This window comes from Eutrigla gurnardus, assembly GCF_963514095.1.
Source record: "Eutrigla gurnardus genome assembly, chromosome: 15".
Classification (NCBI taxonomy): domain Eukaryota; kingdom Metazoa; phylum Chordata; class Actinopteri; order Perciformes; family Triglidae; genus Eutrigla; species Eutrigla gurnardus.
The window spans coordinates 10542456-10563004 of record NC_139938.1 but is presented as its reverse complement, the minus strand read 5'-3'; the positions used below and the strand labels follow the sequence as shown (position 1 = coordinate 10563004).

The 20549-nt window shown below is 41.7% G+C and overlaps 1 protein-coding gene across 3 annotated transcripts in view; it reads right to left on the bottom strand.

Annotated features, from left to right (window-relative positions):
- Nucleotides 1–754: 754 nt before the first annotated feature.
- The window catches only part of ntm (neurotrimin), a 447919-nt gene continuing 428124 nt past the window's right edge, over nt 755–20549 (bottom strand). For 2 of the 3 annotated variants that reach the window (XM_084029505.1, XM_084029504.1), the window contains 5 exons: nt 7686–7814; nt 5963–6083; nt 5542–5693; nt 4663–4698; nt 755–2792 (listed from right to left, as the gene is read on the bottom strand). In XM_084029505.1, the coding sequence (XP_083885631.1) occupies nt 2674–2792; nt 4663–4698; nt 5542–5693; nt 5963–6083; nt 7686–7814 (557 nt within the window). In that variant the 3' untranslated portion in view covers nt 755–2673. Of the gene's footprint in view, nt 2793–3165; nt 3241–4662; nt 4699–5541; nt 5694–5962; nt 6084–7685; nt 7815–20549 lie in introns of those variants that run through there. The other variant, XM_084029506.1, reaches the window with a different exon arrangement.

Here is a 20549-nt window from a genome sequence, read left to right as displayed (position 1 = left end):
TCCACCTTTCAAGTGAACTCAAAGGGACGAGGCTGTGATTGTTGTAGGGTGACAGCAACCACTTCATGCAAACTCTTCTGAAAGGATCCCGACACAGAGCTCATCGGGAGGTGATCCCACTTCAGTTCATCTTAAATGTGGTTAATCTTGTTGCTAAATGACGTGAGATCCTTCAAGCAGGGATGGAATAATTACCATATCATTTCCAAACATCACTGGAGATGAATAATAGTATGTGGTGTATCTCTCTCTCTCTCTCTCTCTCTCTCTCTCTCTCTCTCTCTCTCTCTCTCTCTCTCTCTCTCATTGTCTTGGGTGAGAAAACAAACCATGATTAGCCTGTCAGATTCAGCGGGTGATTACCCTGATCAATTTCAATAATGGCCGATCTGTTTCATGCCATTTTGATCTGGATAATGGTGCTTTTTTTTCACATTAAGGAGTGCAAACCTCGTTACCCCCCAAGAGCCACAGTGAGGCTGAGGTTAATATAAAAAAAAAAATTGGATGGATGAAGGGGGACAACTTTACCAGAGCTGTGGCAAACCGGGGAGGAAGGGGGAGGAGGAGGTGCATGTGAGTGGAGCAGAGATCTTTGCTTCTGCCTCGCTCTTCTTCTTTTGTGCCTGCTCAGTGTCGACTGAGCTCACATTAATTTAAAAATAACACATGAAAACACTCAATCGGAGCCGTGGGATCATAAGAAGCGCATCATCGCCCGCCACTAAACACACACACACACACACACACACACACACACACACACACACTAATTTGTTGTAATTCACTGTTCCTGTTTGATGTTGTGTTAATGGAATCCTACAAATCCTTTAGTGCTGCACGCAGTCCAATGACGTGCAGTTACTAGATGTTTGTGTTTGTACTTCCACAAACACAAACAATACATTTGCTAGAGAGGCATCCCTTCCACTACAAAACCAGCAGCCTAACTCCACTTCTGGGGGGGGGGGGGGGGGGGTGAGGTCTGGCAGTTGGTGTAAAATGTGTGCCAACACAAGAAATTTAAAAACATAACTCACTGACTTAAATTCTTGCTGCTGTGTTGTGAGAGGTTTCTGATTGTTGCATGTAATTCATTCTCACATCCAAATAAGGGAACGGAGATCCATCCTGACTGCTTATCTTCCCTCATAAGCAAACACAGAGATATTAGTTCCTTGTTTTCTCACATATGTCAATGCAAGCCATATATCATAAGAGCAGTTGTAGCTTTTTTTTAATTTTTTATCTTTTTACTTTTTACGATCTGATCAATCCCGGTTATTGCTTCTGACTCTCATACTGTACAGTAAGCCTGCAATTGTTTTCTCCTCAAGAGCTGGAAATGTCATGTTAACATGAGCATTCCAGTCATAAACCACAAACTGTACATTTTGGTTTAAAGGTATCTATAATTTTAGATTTCCAAAGGACCCCATGTCCAACCCATATTAAAACACAACATATTAAGCCTCTTTTGAGAAAAGACAATAGTATGGAAAAGATGGACAAGGTGATTAGGAAACAGAAATCCTGTGATGTGTCTTTCTTATTCTTATCGGTGTCTTAATACATGCAAAAGGTGTTTGTTTTCTGTGAACGTGACGTTACTGAGTGGTGTCTAACCTTTCACTGCTGGTTTGCAACATGAACAGGAACATTTTTCTCAAATAATTATATCACGAAGAAATGGTATGATGTTCAAACAAGTAGCAACAGCATTAATACATTTGCATTACTTAAGTCAGACGTCTAGTCCACAGAAGTGGAATCAACTCTTCCTCCATTTTTAACTACATTATTATAACATAATTATTCTTGACACCATTTTTGTGTACAACTGTACTGGTAAAGAAAAAAAACAACAATAAAGACGTAAATCTAGGATATTTTCCCTAAATAATTACAACTTCATTTTTTCCCTTCTCAAAATATTTAAAACTAAACAATTGAAAAATAAAATAAATGAATGATTAGCATAACACAACTGCAAGTATATCACTATAATGCTGAGAACAAAAATACTTGAAGGTCAAAAACAATTCTGTTTCAACAACCAGATGGAATGATAATTATTATACATTAAAATATGATAATACCAGGCTTCCAGCCTCAGGGTAACCTAAATTCCTTCTGCTTCACTGTCTCAGTTTGACTTTGAGGTATTTAACATTCACCTCTCATACTTGCTGTAAAATGTGTCTTTTCCTGGAGTTGTGATGAATATGCAATGTGTCTAAAAAATAAGACAAATCCATTTGACTAAGAGACACTGCAATTAAAAAAACAGACATTCTATATGTAAAAAAAAGAAGAGATAATCCAGAGTAATATAATTTAGAGTGAACACATCCAACATAATTCAATCAAAATTTGAAGCATTTGTTACATCCTTGAAATCTAAAAAAAAAAAAGCCAAAACAACAACAACAGGAACTTTTGTTACGTACTTATTCAGTGGGTCAACATGGTTACGTAGCAGGATACTTTTATACAGTTTATGGTTCCAGTTGAAAAACAGAAAAAGTAACACACAGGCGTTCACACACACACACACACACACACACACACACACACACACACACACACACACACACACACAGGCACCCACACACACGCACACAGACACACACGCACACACACACACACACACACACACACACTTTCTTGTGTTCAAATCCATTCCTCATAAAATCTGAGCAGGAACGGCAGGAACACCATGAAGAGCAGGCCGGTGTGTGAGTGCACCCCCATAGCGCCGCCGCCGCTGCCATCCTGAACTGCTCTCGGTCCTGATGGAAGAAAGAAGGGATGGAAAACATGTGAGTTTCACCATTCAAGAGTGATCTTTGTGTTCTCGCTGCTGGGGGTATGTTATGAACTGACTATCTGACAATTCAGGAGCTTAATACCCTTCCAGCCTGACCCTGAAACGTCAGCGTACGTAATGACTGATCATAGTTGTCACTGTGATTACGGTGCATCGGTGGCAATTACTGGGGAATACAAGGTATGGATTACAAGGTTTTATTAGTCACATGGCACCAGCATGGAGTTTACTGGGACAAAAAATTGCATTTCCTTCAATTAAAAGAATTTTGCCAGTGAAAATAATACTGGGAGTTTTGTTTCCCTATAAAATATATATATAAATACTTATACTCACTCAATATCATCTGCAGCCAATTCATCTTGTATCTGTATTTATTCCAGATTCAGGTGTTGCTAGTGAGTCAACGTCTGTGATTCAGTCAGTACATAATTGACAAGCATTATGTTGTGAATACTTGTTTTCTAAAACAGACATGGCTGGATATACGTGTGTCATTATTTGGATCACAGTGGCGGACGGAAGCAGGAAACCAGGGGCAGGAGTCAGCCTTTGTTGCAAAGCATGAATGAACAACACATGACATGACAATGATACAGTAAAGGAGGTGAAGTATGTTTAGTGCTGCAGAGAGCATCCGTTCTCGAGGGTCACAACCAACGTGGCAGGTATGCAGCATCAATGCAGGATTGAGGATTAACACTGAACCCTGATCAGCATCTATTCCTTAAATAAGCTCAGTCTGTCTTTGACAAGCGTATTCTTAGTTTTGAGAACTTATCCAAAACCCACATAATTTTGTTAAAATTATGCTTTCAATTCCAGGTCTGCTTTTGTGAGTTTTACCTGTCCTCATTTACCCTTGGTTCCACCAGAGGGGATGTAACACAATAATGCAATAGAATTTTACAATGGAAGAATTAAAACGCACAATATTTTCATCATGCTCTTTTCAGAGATGAGACAAGTCCCATCCTTATAAAAACATTGAATGAGGATTGAGGACACCTTTTAACTTTTTACTTTGAAGTTGGTAACACAATGACGACTCATTTCCCTTGGATTTCCATGAGTTCACCACAGTTTTCCTTTGGGGCATCTATCCAATTACCCTGCCACAGTGGATTAGCCCTAATCCTGCATATGGCTAATTAGAATAATGTTGTTCACCCGTAGTCAAAATCAAAGCCATTAATACAATTGTATTGTGTTAATGGAGAAGGGTTTGCTTACAATATGCTGCAACCACCAGTCACAAGGACACATTAAAAGACACAATGGGTGAGGTGTTTATCGCTGCACTATCACCACGGCTTCGCACGCAAGAAATCTGCAATCACCATTTACAAGAAACCATTTCAGCTTGCAGTGGGGTTCTGCAGCCCTAAATGTTTGCTTTCCCTATTGTCTGTGCGGGATGTACAGTTGGAATACAATAACTAGAGATGCAAACAATCATAGTGAAGGATGATGAATACTTACATTGGAAAGAAAAAGGCATGCAAAAATAAAAAAGAAGCGATGTCACACAGCGAGGCAGTTAGGGTTGCAAAGGAGAAGACGAAACAAAGGTTAGCAAAATGACCATTTTCACAAAGATTCACATGAGCTGTGTATTTGCTTCCACATTCCTCCTCTTCAAAGATGCCGTCTGCCATGCAACAGCTTGAACGCGTCAATTCATGAAGAGAGCTCTTAAAAACCGGATCATTTTGACAGAAACGGATCATTCCAGTGACGCTGGAGTCAACTGCATCAGCCAGTTTGTGAAAATGGTGGTTTGTCATGTGCCAGCATGCAGTTCATTTTTTCCAGTGGTGCAGAATACTAACCTTGCAATAGCGTTGAGCTAGTGGGTTCAATTACGACTACACCGGGGAAACAAATGGAACAGAGTAACATATTGGAAACAGAACCGCAACAAATCATCGACAGCACTTGTGAAAAGCATGAACAGTAGGCTGCTGAATGGACTTTTACATTGTGGCTCCACAGTTGAATACTTGGGTTTGCAAACTGATAATAGCGCTGACGGCCGTTAGTGACAGACAAAGCTGAGACACAACAACCAATCAGAGTCCATCTTTTGCTTATGGAGTGTCCATACACTGTATATGCTCATTTATTTGGTTTGCAGCAATAAATCATCGAAATTCTAGGTCACATGACACCTACTGGCCTGAAGAAGCCCCTTTTGTGACAGGGGAGTGTTTTACATTACATTACATGACACACGGCGACAGGATATTTGGCACCTGGTGCCAGAGGGAGCGAAGAGGTTTAGCACACGGTCTATCAGGCCCATGTCTCTAATGCGTTAGAAATACAATCCTAATAATCTGTTTTTAGCCGTGTGTCATTCTAAGCACTCATAGCTAACCAGAATGCTTTACAACAATAAGCATAAACCATTATAAAACATTTCATCAACCCATGAGCACTTGTATAATCATATTATAATGCATTAGTACTTCATGGGAATTATAATACACAACCTTTACAAAAATAAAAAAGAAGAATAACACTGATGAATGATTATTTGTACTGTAATGACATTTATACTGCTTTGTAGGCATCATAGAATGTCAAAGAAAGTGAATGATTATTGTTATCATTTTAGCAGTTGCTTTTATTGAATCTTACACATGACAGTATTTCAGTTATATTTCCCTTCCTGTAGTACTATTAACATGTCAGATTCCTGTACCCACCATACAGCAGGAAGCTTGTGTTTGAACTCCCGAGTTTGTTGATGGCGACACAAGTGTAGTTGCCATAATCTCCATCAGACACATTAAAAAAAGTCAGCTTGGACATTGATCCAGCGTTCATAATGTCCATGCCTTCGAAGCCATTGATGATCCTAGATGTGAGAAAGAAACCAGAGAATGCATCTTACCATATTAATTCTGTTTTTATTCATTTAATCACATGCAAAGTTACTAATAGACCTGAGTGTAATAATTATAATCAAATGGATTTAAAAATAAATAAATACATAATTAGGACCAATGCAGTAATCTTGAGGCCAGTTCGACTGGCAGTTGATCAATAACCTTCGATAACTGTGAAACACACAGACACACACTTGCGTCTTCCATTTACCGGCGTAAAATGCGAATGTGAAATTACCTTCTGTCATCTTTATACCACTCAAAGTAGGCCTCAGGCACTGCATCCGCCTCACACTCCAGCACTCCTCTTTGGCCCAGAGTCACACCGACGTCTCTGCCCTCTGACACAGTCGGAGCGTCTACAAGCAAGCAGCAACACATGAGAGCTCGGCCATCAGGACTACAAGGCAGCACAAGTCAAGGATATCAGCAGACGGGTCACATCATTTCCCTCCTGTCAGCCGTGATGATCTGCACCATGGCCACAAGTGCACAGTAAGTAGGAGTACAGTATTCCTTACACTGGCGAAACTGCATGGTGTCAAGGTGAAATGAGAAGGAAATAACGGCTCAGGATTTAATTGAATACATTCCGTTAAATGTCTCCTGCAGAGAAAAAAAAGAGTCACATCATTACTGTAGCTGTTTGAGAAAAATGTGGCCTTTGGTTCAGTTCCTAGTCCTGGGGTTCTGGGCCCTCTGTGCCTTGGTAACCAGCCTTTGAGTCCTTGAACATGGGGACCATTCAGCCCTATCTTCAATTACGCCGCCAAATATTTTCTTAATTTAAAGACTAATAGCTTGGCCTATGAAATGTCAGGACATAATTGCAAAACAAAATGTGACTCGTCCTAAATGTCTTCTTTTTTATCCAACCAACAGTCCAAAAGCTGACAATTTTCAATTCAGCAAATTAGAGGAAAAGTAGTAGAAAATGTGCTAATCATAAAAATTGAATAATAATAATTTATATAATTTATAAGGGGCAACTAAAGCAATTTCCACCATTTTTGCTTGAAAAATATTAGTTAAGACAAACTTGTTCAATGGTGTTTTAAATCGCTCTGCTTTCTATCAACTCATTGGTTTGAAATAATAGTGTAATAAGTCATACTATTAAAAATAGACCTGTAAATTACATTGTTAGAATCTGCATTTGACATAAAGGTGACTAAAAGCAATGACTTCATACTTCTCCTCGACTCCAGAAAGTATATTTAATGATGTGCAGCAAGAGTTTCAATAAAATATACAAATACCTATGCAGACATATAACTACAGTCTCCTCAAGGTCAGGGTCAGGAAATATGCTTTGAAAAGACATTTAGTTTAAAGCTCTAAAACTTTAATCAGTGTAATACCAATGACTAATAATTGAAATAAGTATATATAATAATAATATAACATTATATATTATAATAAGTATATAGTATATACTTATTTTATAATTATGTTTGACTCTAACACAACATGTATTACAGTTAAAATAGATTTTATAGACTGTAAATAAGAAGTGGACAACAAAGATGGCTTCCATAATTCAAAGTGACATTTCCAGCTAAGTGTTAAAGTCATCTTAGTAACTGAGTTGGTAGCGACAGTAGCAACGACCTTGTCAATCACAAGGTAGCCCCGCCCTGAATCATATCCTGCTTTATGGTCTATTTGACTCTAAATGAACATCATGCTGCATTGAAGAAGACTTGAAACTAGAGATGAGTCCATAAACTCATGTTTACAATGTTTACTGAGATAATAAATCAAGTGAGAAGTTGGGACATTTGCTCTGAGACTTCAATGCAATCAGACTTTGGAGTTGCCCCTGATGACCAGTGGACAGAGTGCAGGTTAGAGGCACTTCAGCTTTGGCTTCACTGTTCAGAATTGGACCTGCAGTCTATTAATTGTTTCAGCACTGTTCATTCAAATACAAGTTTAAATTCTTCAAGCAGTGGACTCACAGTTGACGGTGATGTCTACGGTCTGGACGTCTGTGTCAATATCGTTGACAGCGGTGCATTCATACGTCCCTGCTCTGTGTCTGGAGATGGACGGGATTTCCAGGTACTCGTCGTCTGATGCCAGGTCGCCTATGAAAGGGGAAGAAGGTGGAGATGGTGATGTAAGAATTCGTGTGATGAGTCATCTTCACACTCTATGTTCCTGCGTGACCTCTGCAGAGTAACTGACATACTGGGGCACGGAGAGAAATCATTATTTCAACTACAAGTCAAGTATTTATAAATGCGATGCAGAGTGGTGCATTAGTAATTATCCTGGTATTTGGGGAAAAATGAGGATATCTTTTGGAATTAACAACATGAAGAGAGAAGTTCCTCACAGAAATCAAAGCTCTGAGTTCAGAAGCAGCAGCAGGAGCGGTGACAGGTCCTGGTAATTCTTGTAGCAACCTGATCTACTATGACAGGCGGACTTCACACACACCTCCATGTGTGTCAAAACGTACAAAAGCAAATATCAGGACGTGTCCAATTCTGTCACCGAGGCTTCTCTGTGTTTCTTTCACCAACAGTTCTTGAGCTTACTGACTGGAAGTTATAACACTCGGTGAGTGCTTTTGTTCAGCCTCCACTCATTATCAATTGGCTGTCAGAACTTTGGTATTTTGCTCCTTCCCGTGCGTCTCTTATGCCTGCAAGCACACCAGGACTACCACTGACGTGTGACAATATGACGTGCGAGACAATGCCAGCCCTGCTAGTTTCTCCTGTATCAATTTGACACGCTTGACAGAGACACTTAATACAGCACTCAACTTAAAGAACAAAAGAGGTAATTGACTTCAAGCCTCCTCCCCAGATGTTGGTAGGTGACAGTAATAAATTGCACTTGGATTCACTTTGCTGGGTCCAGGCACATTACTGAATTGCACCTGGGAAGGTTGTTACAGAGAAGAGCATTCACTGGCACACTGATCACCTGACGAGTATCAGGATCCTTTTCTGCCTTCTCCCAAAAGAGGATGCTACTTATATTTTGCCAATGGAGACCACAGTGTCACTTAAAACCACATTGTAACCCTCCGAGGAGAGTTAATCAAGACGAGCTGCCAGTCATCACATCAAGCATCAGTTTTTCAGCAGCTAGCTTCACATTAGCAACCGTCTTCCAGACTGACGCCTGAGATCAATGTTTCCCTTAATGGCCTAAACGATCAAATCTGCACATGGCCATGAAAGGATTCCTCCCACATGCCTCCTATTAATAGTAATGTTGTGTCTGATTTGAGCAGGTGCCCACATTGCTTTCAACTAATTCACGTCATTACTGAAGTCCAAAGCCTTGTTTTATACCACAGCAGGGTTTATTGTAATGGAAGCACAGTGTCTCACATGAAAGACTGAGTGCCTCTGCTGACTAAAGAATGCATTACGGTACACCGACATCACTTTTATGTAAAGCTTGGAGAAAAACGTCCCGGCCGCTACATTAAATAGCAGAGGCAATGTATTTAATGAGCTAGGTGGTTATTTAAACTGTCATCTGCACACTGAGTTGATAAAAAAAGAGAAGATGTGTCAGGAATTCTCAGCCCAGAAGGCGATTGAGTCGTACAATAGCTTTGCAGTAAGTAATCGAAGCAGCGTTTTGCAATGCTGGGGGAAAAGAAAACCCAGTGAGTTTGTAACAGAAAAGAAACAACAAAATCAATCATGTTCAGGTGGAGATGTGATGTTCCATTCTGGATCTGGTTCCAGGTTAGAAAATAATAGAACTAACGTCAGACAAAAACATACCCTGTCAAAGCTTTGCATCTTTCTTACTCTATTTGATTAACATAGAACAACATTCAGTGAGAAGGCTTCTCATTTTTTTCGGGAAATTTACTTTTCCAGGTGAAATGATTAGCTATGGTTAATTAACGCTGACTCTGGAGTTTAAATTGGGCCTTTTGGGAAGTTACTCACAGACAGCATCCTGAGACCGTTGAATAAAGGAACACTACGCTTGCTGCTGGACTCGGAAGGCTGAGTCTCCTCTTGTGAAATGTGTTAGCGAATCATGCCAGAGCCATTTCACTTCTCTCAATTAAACATATCATGTATATCATAGCAATGTGCCAGTTTTTCATATGCTCTGCATCCCATCTCAGGTACAGCTTGTATGAGTGTTGAACACAGTCCTCAAATCTTTCAAGCATTATTTTTAACTTACGTTATATACAAATAAGGAAAGCTGTGGAAAATGAGAATTATTAAGAAACATTTTAGCAAAATAAGTAAAGTTAAATAGAAGAAGTAGTTCAACAAGCCAAAAAACAAGAGTGAAAATATTACATAATATATATTGTATATAGTCAAATAATAAGTTATATACACTTATAATAAGTGTAAAAAGTGTATAAAAGTAAGATGTATTTAGCAAAATAAGTAATCTACAACAGATAAACAAATCGCTAATAAAAAAGAAAAAGTAGTATTTCACATAATATTATTGTTCTCCAATGTTAAAGCCATCCTTCCAGCATAACCAAACATTAACTTACTTTGAAACGAGTTGCAAGAAAGAAAATCAGTAGTACTTTGGCATTTATACATCGCATATTGATGCATCAGTATGTCATAATAGAATATAATCCTACTGTATAAAATCCTTCAGGAGCACTAAAACGTGGTCCGACGAAATATCCAACATGGATTTTATACATATGTGCTGTCTGTAATGCAACGGGTCAAAAAGGCAAGCTCAAAAGCCAAATGAGCGTTAGCGCCAGACATGAAGAAGCACTGAGCACGCTGCTTTATTTGACACCTAGGCAGTGAGAATGGGTTGGTAACCACCACATGTATTCACAAACCAGTCAATACATATGACCTATCATTATTATATTTCGGTCTGTCAGTTCTCCAGTTGGATCGGCAGCAGAGAATACAACCCTCCACATCCATCATCGTACTCACAAACACTCACCTGCACCAACGCTCATTTAAATGTAAAGTATTTGCAAAATGATCCTGCTGTATAAAATGTTATGATTGTTGCTCTGTCTGCTTCATGCTCCTGTTGTAGGTTTGACCACCAGTCACCCGACTGTGCAAGTGAAACCATTGCAAACAACACATACCATGCGCCAAAGGCTCATGTTTCTCTTTATGTAGCAGAGAGAGAACAAATGTTGTCTCAGCAGAAAGACAGATTTCACAGAACACTTCAGTACCCAAGACACAGCTTTACCCAAGCTCCGGAAATACACAATGAGTCCCTCATTATAGCAATCTTCCATTTTACAATTGTGTTCCCAAAGAACAACTAAATTGACAACAGCATGACGACTGATGTTTTACAACTTCTTCAAGTGTCTCAACCCATAACTCTATAAGTGAGCTGCCTTTCAAATGTCTCTGCTAAAGAGGACTGCTGGGTTTTGTGAGCGAGTCGTTAGTGAGATAGTAGTCCCATCAAGGTGAAGTGGCAGGACATGGGGGGCAGACAGGAGAAGGTGGTGGGGAAAAGAAAGCAAAAAGGGCCAGGAAGTCTCAGGAGAGGCCTCCAGAAGATAATGTACCCTTTCAGTGTCCCTGAAATGCCATCCTCAAACTCAAGGGCAACGAAGAAAATGGGGTAGAAAATGGAAAGAGAGAAAGATATTTGTGTGCAGGGCAAGGGGAACATCTTTGAAGGTGGGGAGGAGGGGGGGAGACGGGAGCGCAGATGCTTGAGGGATATAGGCATTTAAGGAGAAGGAACAAGGATACGGTGAGGCAGGATTTAAATTGATGAATCCAAGCAATGGGAGGAAGAGAAATAGAAGCAGAATGGCAGATAGGAGCTGTTAACAGAGAGCAAAGCACACATATCCAAAGAGAGATGGAGAGTGGAGATGGTGTTATCAGTGTTGTCTCGAGGGAAAGGAAGTCGGAGTGAAATGTGTTAAAGAAGAAGGGACAAAAGCTTTTGTTACTCAGACAAACACGGAATGAATCTTTGTTTAAAAGATGTCAGAGAAGACAATGAAAGGGCCGACTGCTGCTGCACTGCAGCTTCACTCGTAAACCTTGCCTCCGTTGCTGCCGCTGTGCGAGGTAAATATATAGATAGTTATTTTTCCACTGATAATCAGCCTGTGGCATATGGTATTTCTTAATATGCCTTTGATGCACCATCCTCTTTGAAGGAAACAAACATGAAAGGGGCGAGCAGACAAAAAAAGAATCATAGAAATATAGTAGCTTGGGGTTCTTTGTATTACTTCTATGCAATAAGGCAGCTTTGCTTCTATCGAGGAGGTTTGCCAGCGGAGATAATCTATTGTGACAGTATGGTTTAGATTTGACCCATCAATAGCGTACATATTTTTGAGCACACAAAGAAAAATGAGAACTATGGCGGCTACTAATCTCACAGGCCACAAGTCTTTTTGTATCTCACTTAGTCTTTCGGAAAAGCAGCTGTGTAAGTGCAGGATACAGCATTTGAGTTAAAACTATGAAGAATATGTAAGTGAATATCAAAGGATATATATTACTCTTATGTTTGTTGTTCAATAACTCTTGAGAACCCACACCATATATCTTCCGAGAGTACGCTAGAATGAACTATTTAGATTTTTCTATTCATTTTATTTTTAAATGGTTGTGTCTATTTGCCCAGGGACAACAGATGGACAACAGCTACCTCAATGCCAAATACCTCAATTAGCAAACGGATTTTAACCAAAAACTCACATTTCAGTCCGCCAATACAATTTACTAGTTGAAATAAATTTGTTGAAGCACATAAACACTTGACTGTTTGGACACGTCTCACTCACACACACACACACACACACACACACACACACACACACACACACACACACACACACACACACACACACACTCACACACTCACACACACACTCACACACAGTCAAGGCAAGGCAAGGCAATTTGTATAGATCTGAGAACGGGAGTAATATCCACTTTTTTGGTCTTAGTGAGGACTCGAGCAGCAGCGTTCTGAATTAGCTACAGCTGACTGATCGACCTTTTAGGGAGACCTGTAAAGACACCGTTACAGTAGCCGAGCATGGACAGGTTTTTCCAAATCCTGCTGAGACATAAGTCCTTTAATCCTTGATATATTATTTAGGTGATAGTAGGCTGACTTTGTAACTGCTTTAATGTGGCTGTTGAAGTTCAGGTCTGAGTCCATGACTATACAAGTTTCTAGCTTTGTTTGTGGTTTTTAGCATTAGTGCTTGAAGCTGGGTGCTAACTTTTGATCGTTCTTCCTTGGCTCCAAAAACAATGATTTCAGTTTTGTCTTTGTTTAATTGGAGAAAATTCTGCTCCATCCAATTATTGATTTGCTCAATGCATCTAATCAGTATTAGTATTGGACTATAGACGCCTGGTGATATTGTTATGTAAACTTGTGTATCGTCTGCGTAGTTATGGTAACATTTTGTTGTTTTTCATGATTCATGATGAGCCAGTATGAAGCATGTAGATATTGAACAGAAGAGGCCCCAGAATGGTATGAGAGGCCGTTTAGGAAATAATTCATATTTGCTCTCATATGTTACATCATACTCTCTTACAAACACTACTATAGTCACGCACACTTACTATCGTACTCTCTCACATACACTACTATAGTCACACACACATACTATCATACTCTCTCACAAACACTACTAGTCACACACACATACTATCATACTCTCTCACATACACTACTATAGTCACACACACATACTATCATACTCTCTCACATACACTACTATAGTCACACACACATACTATCATACTCTCTCACATACACTACTATAGTCACACACACATACTATCATACTCTCTCACAAACACTACTAGTCACACACACATACTATCATACTCTCTCACATACACTACTATAGTCACACACACATACTATCATACTCTCTCACATACACTACTATAGTCACACACACTTACTATCATACTCTCTCACAAACACTACTATAGTCACACACACATACTATCATACTCTCTCACAAACACTACTATAGTCACACACACATACTATCATTACTCTCTTACACGCTATTATGGATGGAACAACATAATAGTGAATGTATGAGAGAATAATATGTGATGTGTGTGAGTATAGTAGTATGTGTGAGAGAGTTTGATAGAAACGGAAGTCAACTTGAATTTCCAGTTTCTGATTGGCTCATCACGGGTGTAGGTACCGGATGTGTCTCTCCAGCGGGATCTCAAGGACAATGTCCCGCCTCCTCTAAAATGACCAATTTGCATGGATGTATACAGTCTATGATGTTAACATGTGAAAATGGTCGACCGGGACTGTGTCAATGAGGCAATTGGACTTTTAAATAACATTTTAACCCGTTCCGATGTGATAACCACAATGTCGGAAATTTCGAACCGTAATCAACAGCCCTCACGTAGCGCGGTCGATGTGGAAATGTGGCGGGTCAAGGAGGAGCAGGGCTTCTTTTTTTTTTTTTTTTACTTATGGTACTAGTGTTAGTAATGGTATTAGTCATGATATCTATTCAGTGTTTACCACACATTGAATGGACTTAACTAGCGGCTCTAATGATAGGCCTAAACAGGAGGGCAGCAGCGTTTATTATAAGGGGAAATCCTCGCGGCTGGTTTGGTTAATCAATGTTCTGTTTCCCCCCGTCGCCATGGCAAGCCGCCCCCCCGCGCCGACCCCCCTTAGCTGCGCGAGTTTGACAGTGCGTGCGCGTACGTCAAAACCAAAACACCAAGGAAGGCTGAGGAATAGTCACCCACTTATATTAATAATAAAAATAAAGAGCAAAGTGACACTATGCAATAACCTGCTGAAATAAAGAGTCGGTAAAGTTGAAAATATATTCACAGATTCGGGATCAATAAATCTGAAGAGAAACGTTTTCAAACACAAATGATGCCTCTCCCCCACCGTAATATCATAGACTACGAGCTACAAGGACCAAAACACAGATTTTTTACATAAATAAGCCGTCCTCCGAGCTGAACGGAGAACATTGATCTCTATGTGCAGCCGGTAGCCGGGCGAGTGCGCAGGGACCGTCTGCAAATTACAAGACAAAAGTAACGCTGCAAACAAAAATCATTAACTCCACTGTTATACAATATTGTTTTCCTCTTGAGCACCACTTGCTGTAGTGCTGTTGTTTTTTGTTTTTGATCAAAATATTCTCCAGGGGCATTCAAATAAATAAATATTGATATTAGACTTATTTTCTTTTAAGCGTACATTTTTATCTGTCCCTCAACACAGGCTATGACTACTACTACTACCTGCTACTACAACCAACTACCACTGGTACTAATCATTACAATGATAATACTTCAAATAATAGCAGCAACAATAATAACATTTGCACATAAAATAATGTTTAGTGATCCAATGAAAAAAAACAGACAATTTGGCCCTCGACTTGGCAACCTGGGCATAATTTGGCCCTCAGTGAAAACTAATTAGGGAACCCTGGAAGGCTTAGCACTGTGTTTTAGTCATTTTTGTTTTCATCTTTTCTTGAATGCTTCAACTCCTCAACCCCATTTTCTGCCGGGGGGCGGTGGGGTCATGCCCCCGGACCCCCCTAGAAGATCGCAAGACACCCCACGATAGAATCCTGTGGGAAACACTGCTATTGGTACACAAAACTGGTAGATCGGCCCCTTAGTCATGATTGATTCTGGGCTGGACCAATTACAGCCGAGGGGCAGTGCCCGACAGTGTACAAGCATTGTCACAAAAAAGTGTGTTCATAGGCTTCATGTCTTTCCATCGATACCTGGTGGGCCAGTCTCAGTTGAAAATGCCCAGGACAATTTTTGGTCCCAGTCCAGCCCTGTTGGTGGGCCTCTTGAAGTCAACATTTACCTTTGGCTCATTTGCAGTGATCTTGAGTTTTGAAATGAATTTATGATGGAACAAAAACATAAATGTAGGGCCTCCAGTGTTACAAAGCTCTCTTGATCGACACCTCCTTCAAACTGCTGGCTAAAGAACAAAATTGTACGTGCATATCCATTAAGCTCAAAGAATAACCGATCCAAAATCATGCTGTCATATCCGCCTCTGTCAGTTTCACTTGCAATGTGCTGAAGGCACCTCATTGCATTAGTGAAAAAAATCCTAATACTCTCCTCATTACCATTTACTGCTAACAAAAAGTTGCTTTGAAAAAGAAGGTAAATTAGTGGAAAAATCATATTTGCAACTGCAGCTACTTACAAAATTATAAAGTTGTACTTATAAAGTTGCCTTCTTGATTTCAGTTCTCCCACACAGCTTCCATTTAGCTAGCAGTAAGCTCCCAGAGCTGTGCACCAATCAAGGAATGAGGCTTTATACTATTTCCTGTTTAAACAAAGTAACTTCCTGTTTTAGTAATTTTGAGTATAATAGTGTATGTGAGAGAGTATGATAGTAAGTGTGTGTGACTATAGCAGTGTTTGTGAGAGAGTATGATAGTATGTGTGTGTGTGACTATAGTAGTGTTTGTGAGAGAGTATGATAGTATGTGTGTGTGACTATAGTAGTGTTTGTGAGAGAGTATGATAGTAAGTGTGTGTGACTATAGTAGTATCTGTGTGTGACTATAGTAGTGTTTGTGAGAGAGTATGATAGTAAGTGTGTGTAACTATAGTAGTATCTGTGTGTGACTATAGTAGTGTTTGTGAGAGAGTATGATAGTAAGTGTGTGTGACTATAGTAGTGTTTGTGAGAGAGTATGATAGTATGTGTGTGTGACTATAGTAGTGTTTGTGAGAGAGTATGATAGTATGTGTGTGTGACTATAGTAGTGTTTGTGAGAGAGTATGATAGTATGTGTGTGTGACTATAGTAGTGTATGTGAGAGAGTATGATAGTAAGTGTGTGTGACTATAGTAGTGTTTGTGAGAGAGTATGATAGTATGTGTGTGTGACTATAGTAGTGTTTGTGAGAGAGTATGATAGTATGTGTGTGTGACTATAGTAGTGTTTGTGAGAGAGTATGATAGTATGTGTGTGTGACTATAGTAGTGTTTGTGAGAGAGTAATGATAGTATGTGTGTGTGACTATAGTAGTGTTTGTGAGAGAGTATGATAGTATGTGTGTGTGACTATAGTAGTGTTTGTGAGAGAGTATGATAGTAAGTGTGTGTAACTATAGTAGTATGTGTGTGTGACTATAGTAGTGTTTGTGAGAGAGTATGATAGTAAGTGTGTATGTGTAACTATAGTAGTAAGTGTGCGTGACTATAGTAGTGTTTGTGAGAGAGTATGATAGTAAGTGTGTGTAGCTATAGTAGTGTTTGTGAGAGAGTAATGATAGTAAGTGTGTGTAGCTATAGTAGTATATGTGCGTGACTATAGTAGTGTTTGTAAGACATTATGATATAACATGTGAGAGCAAATATGAATTATTTCCTAAACGGCCTCTCATAGAATGGAGTCTTGGGATCCCCATGTGTAATTTTTGCCCGCTCAGATGTGTAATTATCTATACACACCAAGTCGTCCCTGTCCTTCAAGTAGGATTCAAACTATTTTAAAACTGTGCCAGAGAGTCCCACCCAGTTTTCCAGACAGTCGAGGAGTATGTTGTGATTTACTGTGTCGACTGCAGCACTGAGATCCAGTAATACTAAGACTGATATTCTACCATTGTCCGTGTTTAAGTGGATGTCATTGAAGACCTTAATAAGAGCCGTCTCGGTGCTGTGGTGTGGTCTAAATCATGACTGACTGGAAGACATCGACACAGTTGTTCATTACCATGAAGTCATGCAGCTGCTTAAAAACTGCTTTTTCAATTGTTTTACTCAGAAATGGGAGGTTTGATATTGGTCTATAATTGTTCATTAGTGAAGTGCCTAAATTGTTCTTTTTTCAGAGAGGATTGCTAACAGCAGTTTCCAAGGCCTGTGGGAAGACACCTGAGAGAAGAGACGTGTTTACAATCTGTAAAAGATCTGAGGCCATGCAGTTTGATGCATTTTTTAAAAGGCCTGTTGGCAGAATATCAAGGCAGCAGGAGGAGAATTTCAGATGTTGTATGATGTCCTCCAAGGTTTTATGGTTAATCACATGAAATTGTGCCATGGTTTTTTTAATTGATTTTGAGTGGACACATGGACAACACATGTCCTGCACCTGATATGGAGGCACTGACTGCTTAACTAATTTTCAGATTTTTTTTCTGTGAAGGAGGCAAAGTCATCGCATGCCCTGGTGGAAAGCAGTTCAGGGGCTACTGACGGTTTGTTAGCCTGTCGACAGTAGCAAACAAGGTCTGCACGTTGTTATTGTTTTTGGCAATGATGTCAGAGAAGAAGGATTGTCTTGCATTTCTCAGTTTGAAGTCTTTCTTTATAGATATCAGTGTAGTGAACCTGGAGATTTGTTCTCCACCAATTGCGTTCAGCTTTCCAACACTCTCTTTTTTCAGTCCTTACCAATGTGGCATTTCTCTATGGAGACCTTTTTTGGCCTTTCACCTTAGTGGGCACAATGGCATCAATAATATTTGTTTCAGACAAAATTATCAACAAGCTCATGTTGTGTGGAGGAGAACACCTGAATAAATGTTCCACAGGTGTTTTCTGTGATATTCCATTTTGTGATTACTTTTTTTTTTACATTTGGACAGAGATAGCACTCTCAAAGAAAACACAGGAATGATCAGAAAGACCAATGTCAATCACAACAACCTACACACACACACACACACACACACACACACACACACACACACACACACACTCCTGCCCAACCCCTCTATCCCAACTCTTTGTGATGTTTTGTGCATAGGACTTTATTGTTGAAATACACAATGTATTTCCACATATATTTCCTGTAAGTCTTGCATGTGGCTAGATGGAAGCCCTGCAAGGCCGTCATCAAGACTCGATCTTTGGATTTATTGTACTTTGTAGGGAGCCTACACAGCACAGACTTTTCTTCCTTTTGGGGATTCTTCTTGTTTTTGCTGTCACGCCGGTGAGGTAATGTCTCGTCTTGGGGTTTTGTCTTGTCATGTCCTGTCTTATTTTGAAAATAACTCCCTTCTCGTTTCAGGTCACTTGCCCTTCCTCATGTGTTCCCTGGTCTTATGTCATCCCTGGTCCCTGATTGTTGTCACCTGTTGCTCGTTATCCCTCTGTGTATTTAAGTCTGCGTCTCCCCTTGTCTTGTGCCAGTTCGTTCCTGTTTCTCGTCACGTTCCACGTCATGTTCCATGTCACCTTCCACGTCACGTTAAGTTAAGTTGGTATTTTTGTAGTTTTGTTTGTAGCCTCGTTTTGTTTCCTCCCGGTGGAGTGATTTTGTGTTAATACTTTTTGTGTTACGAATAAAAGCCTTTTTTTACTGCTACTGCCCTGCATCTGAGTCCTCCCTCCATGCCCAAGTCTGACAGAACGAACTGGCCAGTAAGGACCCAGCGGAGGCAGCAGCAGAAGCCAGCATGGACCCAGCCATCTTCCGGATGGAATTCAATGAGGTTATGGACAGCCTCCAGTACCTCCAAATCTGCTACGATTGTGCAGACACCAAGGGGGAGAGGAAGACTTTCCGGAAGGAGGCGGGGGAACTGGTTTCCTCCAGGCCGTGGCTCAGGGGCTCTCTGCCTGACTGGGTTACACACCTGGTTTCCGCCCCTGAACCCCGGCCAGCCTCAGCTCCAGCCATGCTACCAGCCTATGCCACAGTTCCAGCCATGCTACCAGTCCAGGCCTCAGTCAAAGCCAAGCATCCAGTCCAGGCCTCAGCCACAGCCAAGCATCCAGTCCAGGCCTCAGCCACAGCCAAGCATCCGGTCCAGGCCTCAGCCACAGCCAAGCATCCAGTCCAGGCCTCAGCCACAGCCAAGCATCCAGTCCAGGCCTCAGCCACAGCCAAGCATCCGGTCCAGGCCTCAGCCACAGCCAAGCATCCGGTCCAGGCCTCAGCCACAGCCAAGCATCCAGCCCAGGCCTTAGCCACAGCCAAGCATCCAGCCCAGGCCTTAGCCACAGCCAAGCATCCAGCCCAGGCCTTAGCCACAGCCAAGCATCCAGCCCAGGCCTTAGCCACAGCCAAGCATCCAGCCCACGCCTCGGTCACAGCCCTTGTCTCGGCCTGTGGTCTTCAGTCGGCGGCTCGGCCGACACCTGCCAGTGGTCTTCAGTCGGCGGTCCGGTCGACACCTGCCAGTGGTCTTCAGTCGGCGGCCCGGTCGACACCTGCCAGTGGTCTTCAGTCGGCGGTCCGGTCGACACCTGCCAGTGGTCTTCAGTCGGCGATCCGGTCGACACTCTCCAGTGGTCTTCAGTCGGCGGCCCGTCCGTCACCAGTCCCGGCGGAGGATCGTCCGGCACCAGCCCAGACAGGGGACCGTCCCACACTTGCTCCTCGCAGCCTATTGGGGGTTCGCCTGTCACCAGTTCCTGTTCCGACGGGGGACCGTCCCGCGCCTGCTCCACGCAGCCTTCGGGAGGTCCGCTCGTCACCTGTTCCTGTCCAGACGGGGGGCCGTCCTACGCCTGCTCCACGCAGCCTTCGGGAGGTCCGCTCGTCACCCGTTCCTGTCCAGACGGGGGGCCGTCCGACGCCTGCTCCACGCAGTCTTCGGGAGGTCCGCTCGTCACCCGTTCCTGTTCCGACGGGGGTCCGTCCGACGCCTGCTCCACGCAGCCTTCGGGAGGTCCGCTCGTCACCCGTTCCTGTCCAGACGGGGGGCCGTCCGACGCCTGCTCCACGCAGCCTTCGGGAGGTCCGCTCGTCACCCGTTCCTGTTCCGACGGGGGGCCGTCCCGTGCCTGCTCCACGCAGCCTTCGGGAGGTCCGCTCGTCACCCGTTCCTGTCCAGACGGGGGGCCGTCCTACGC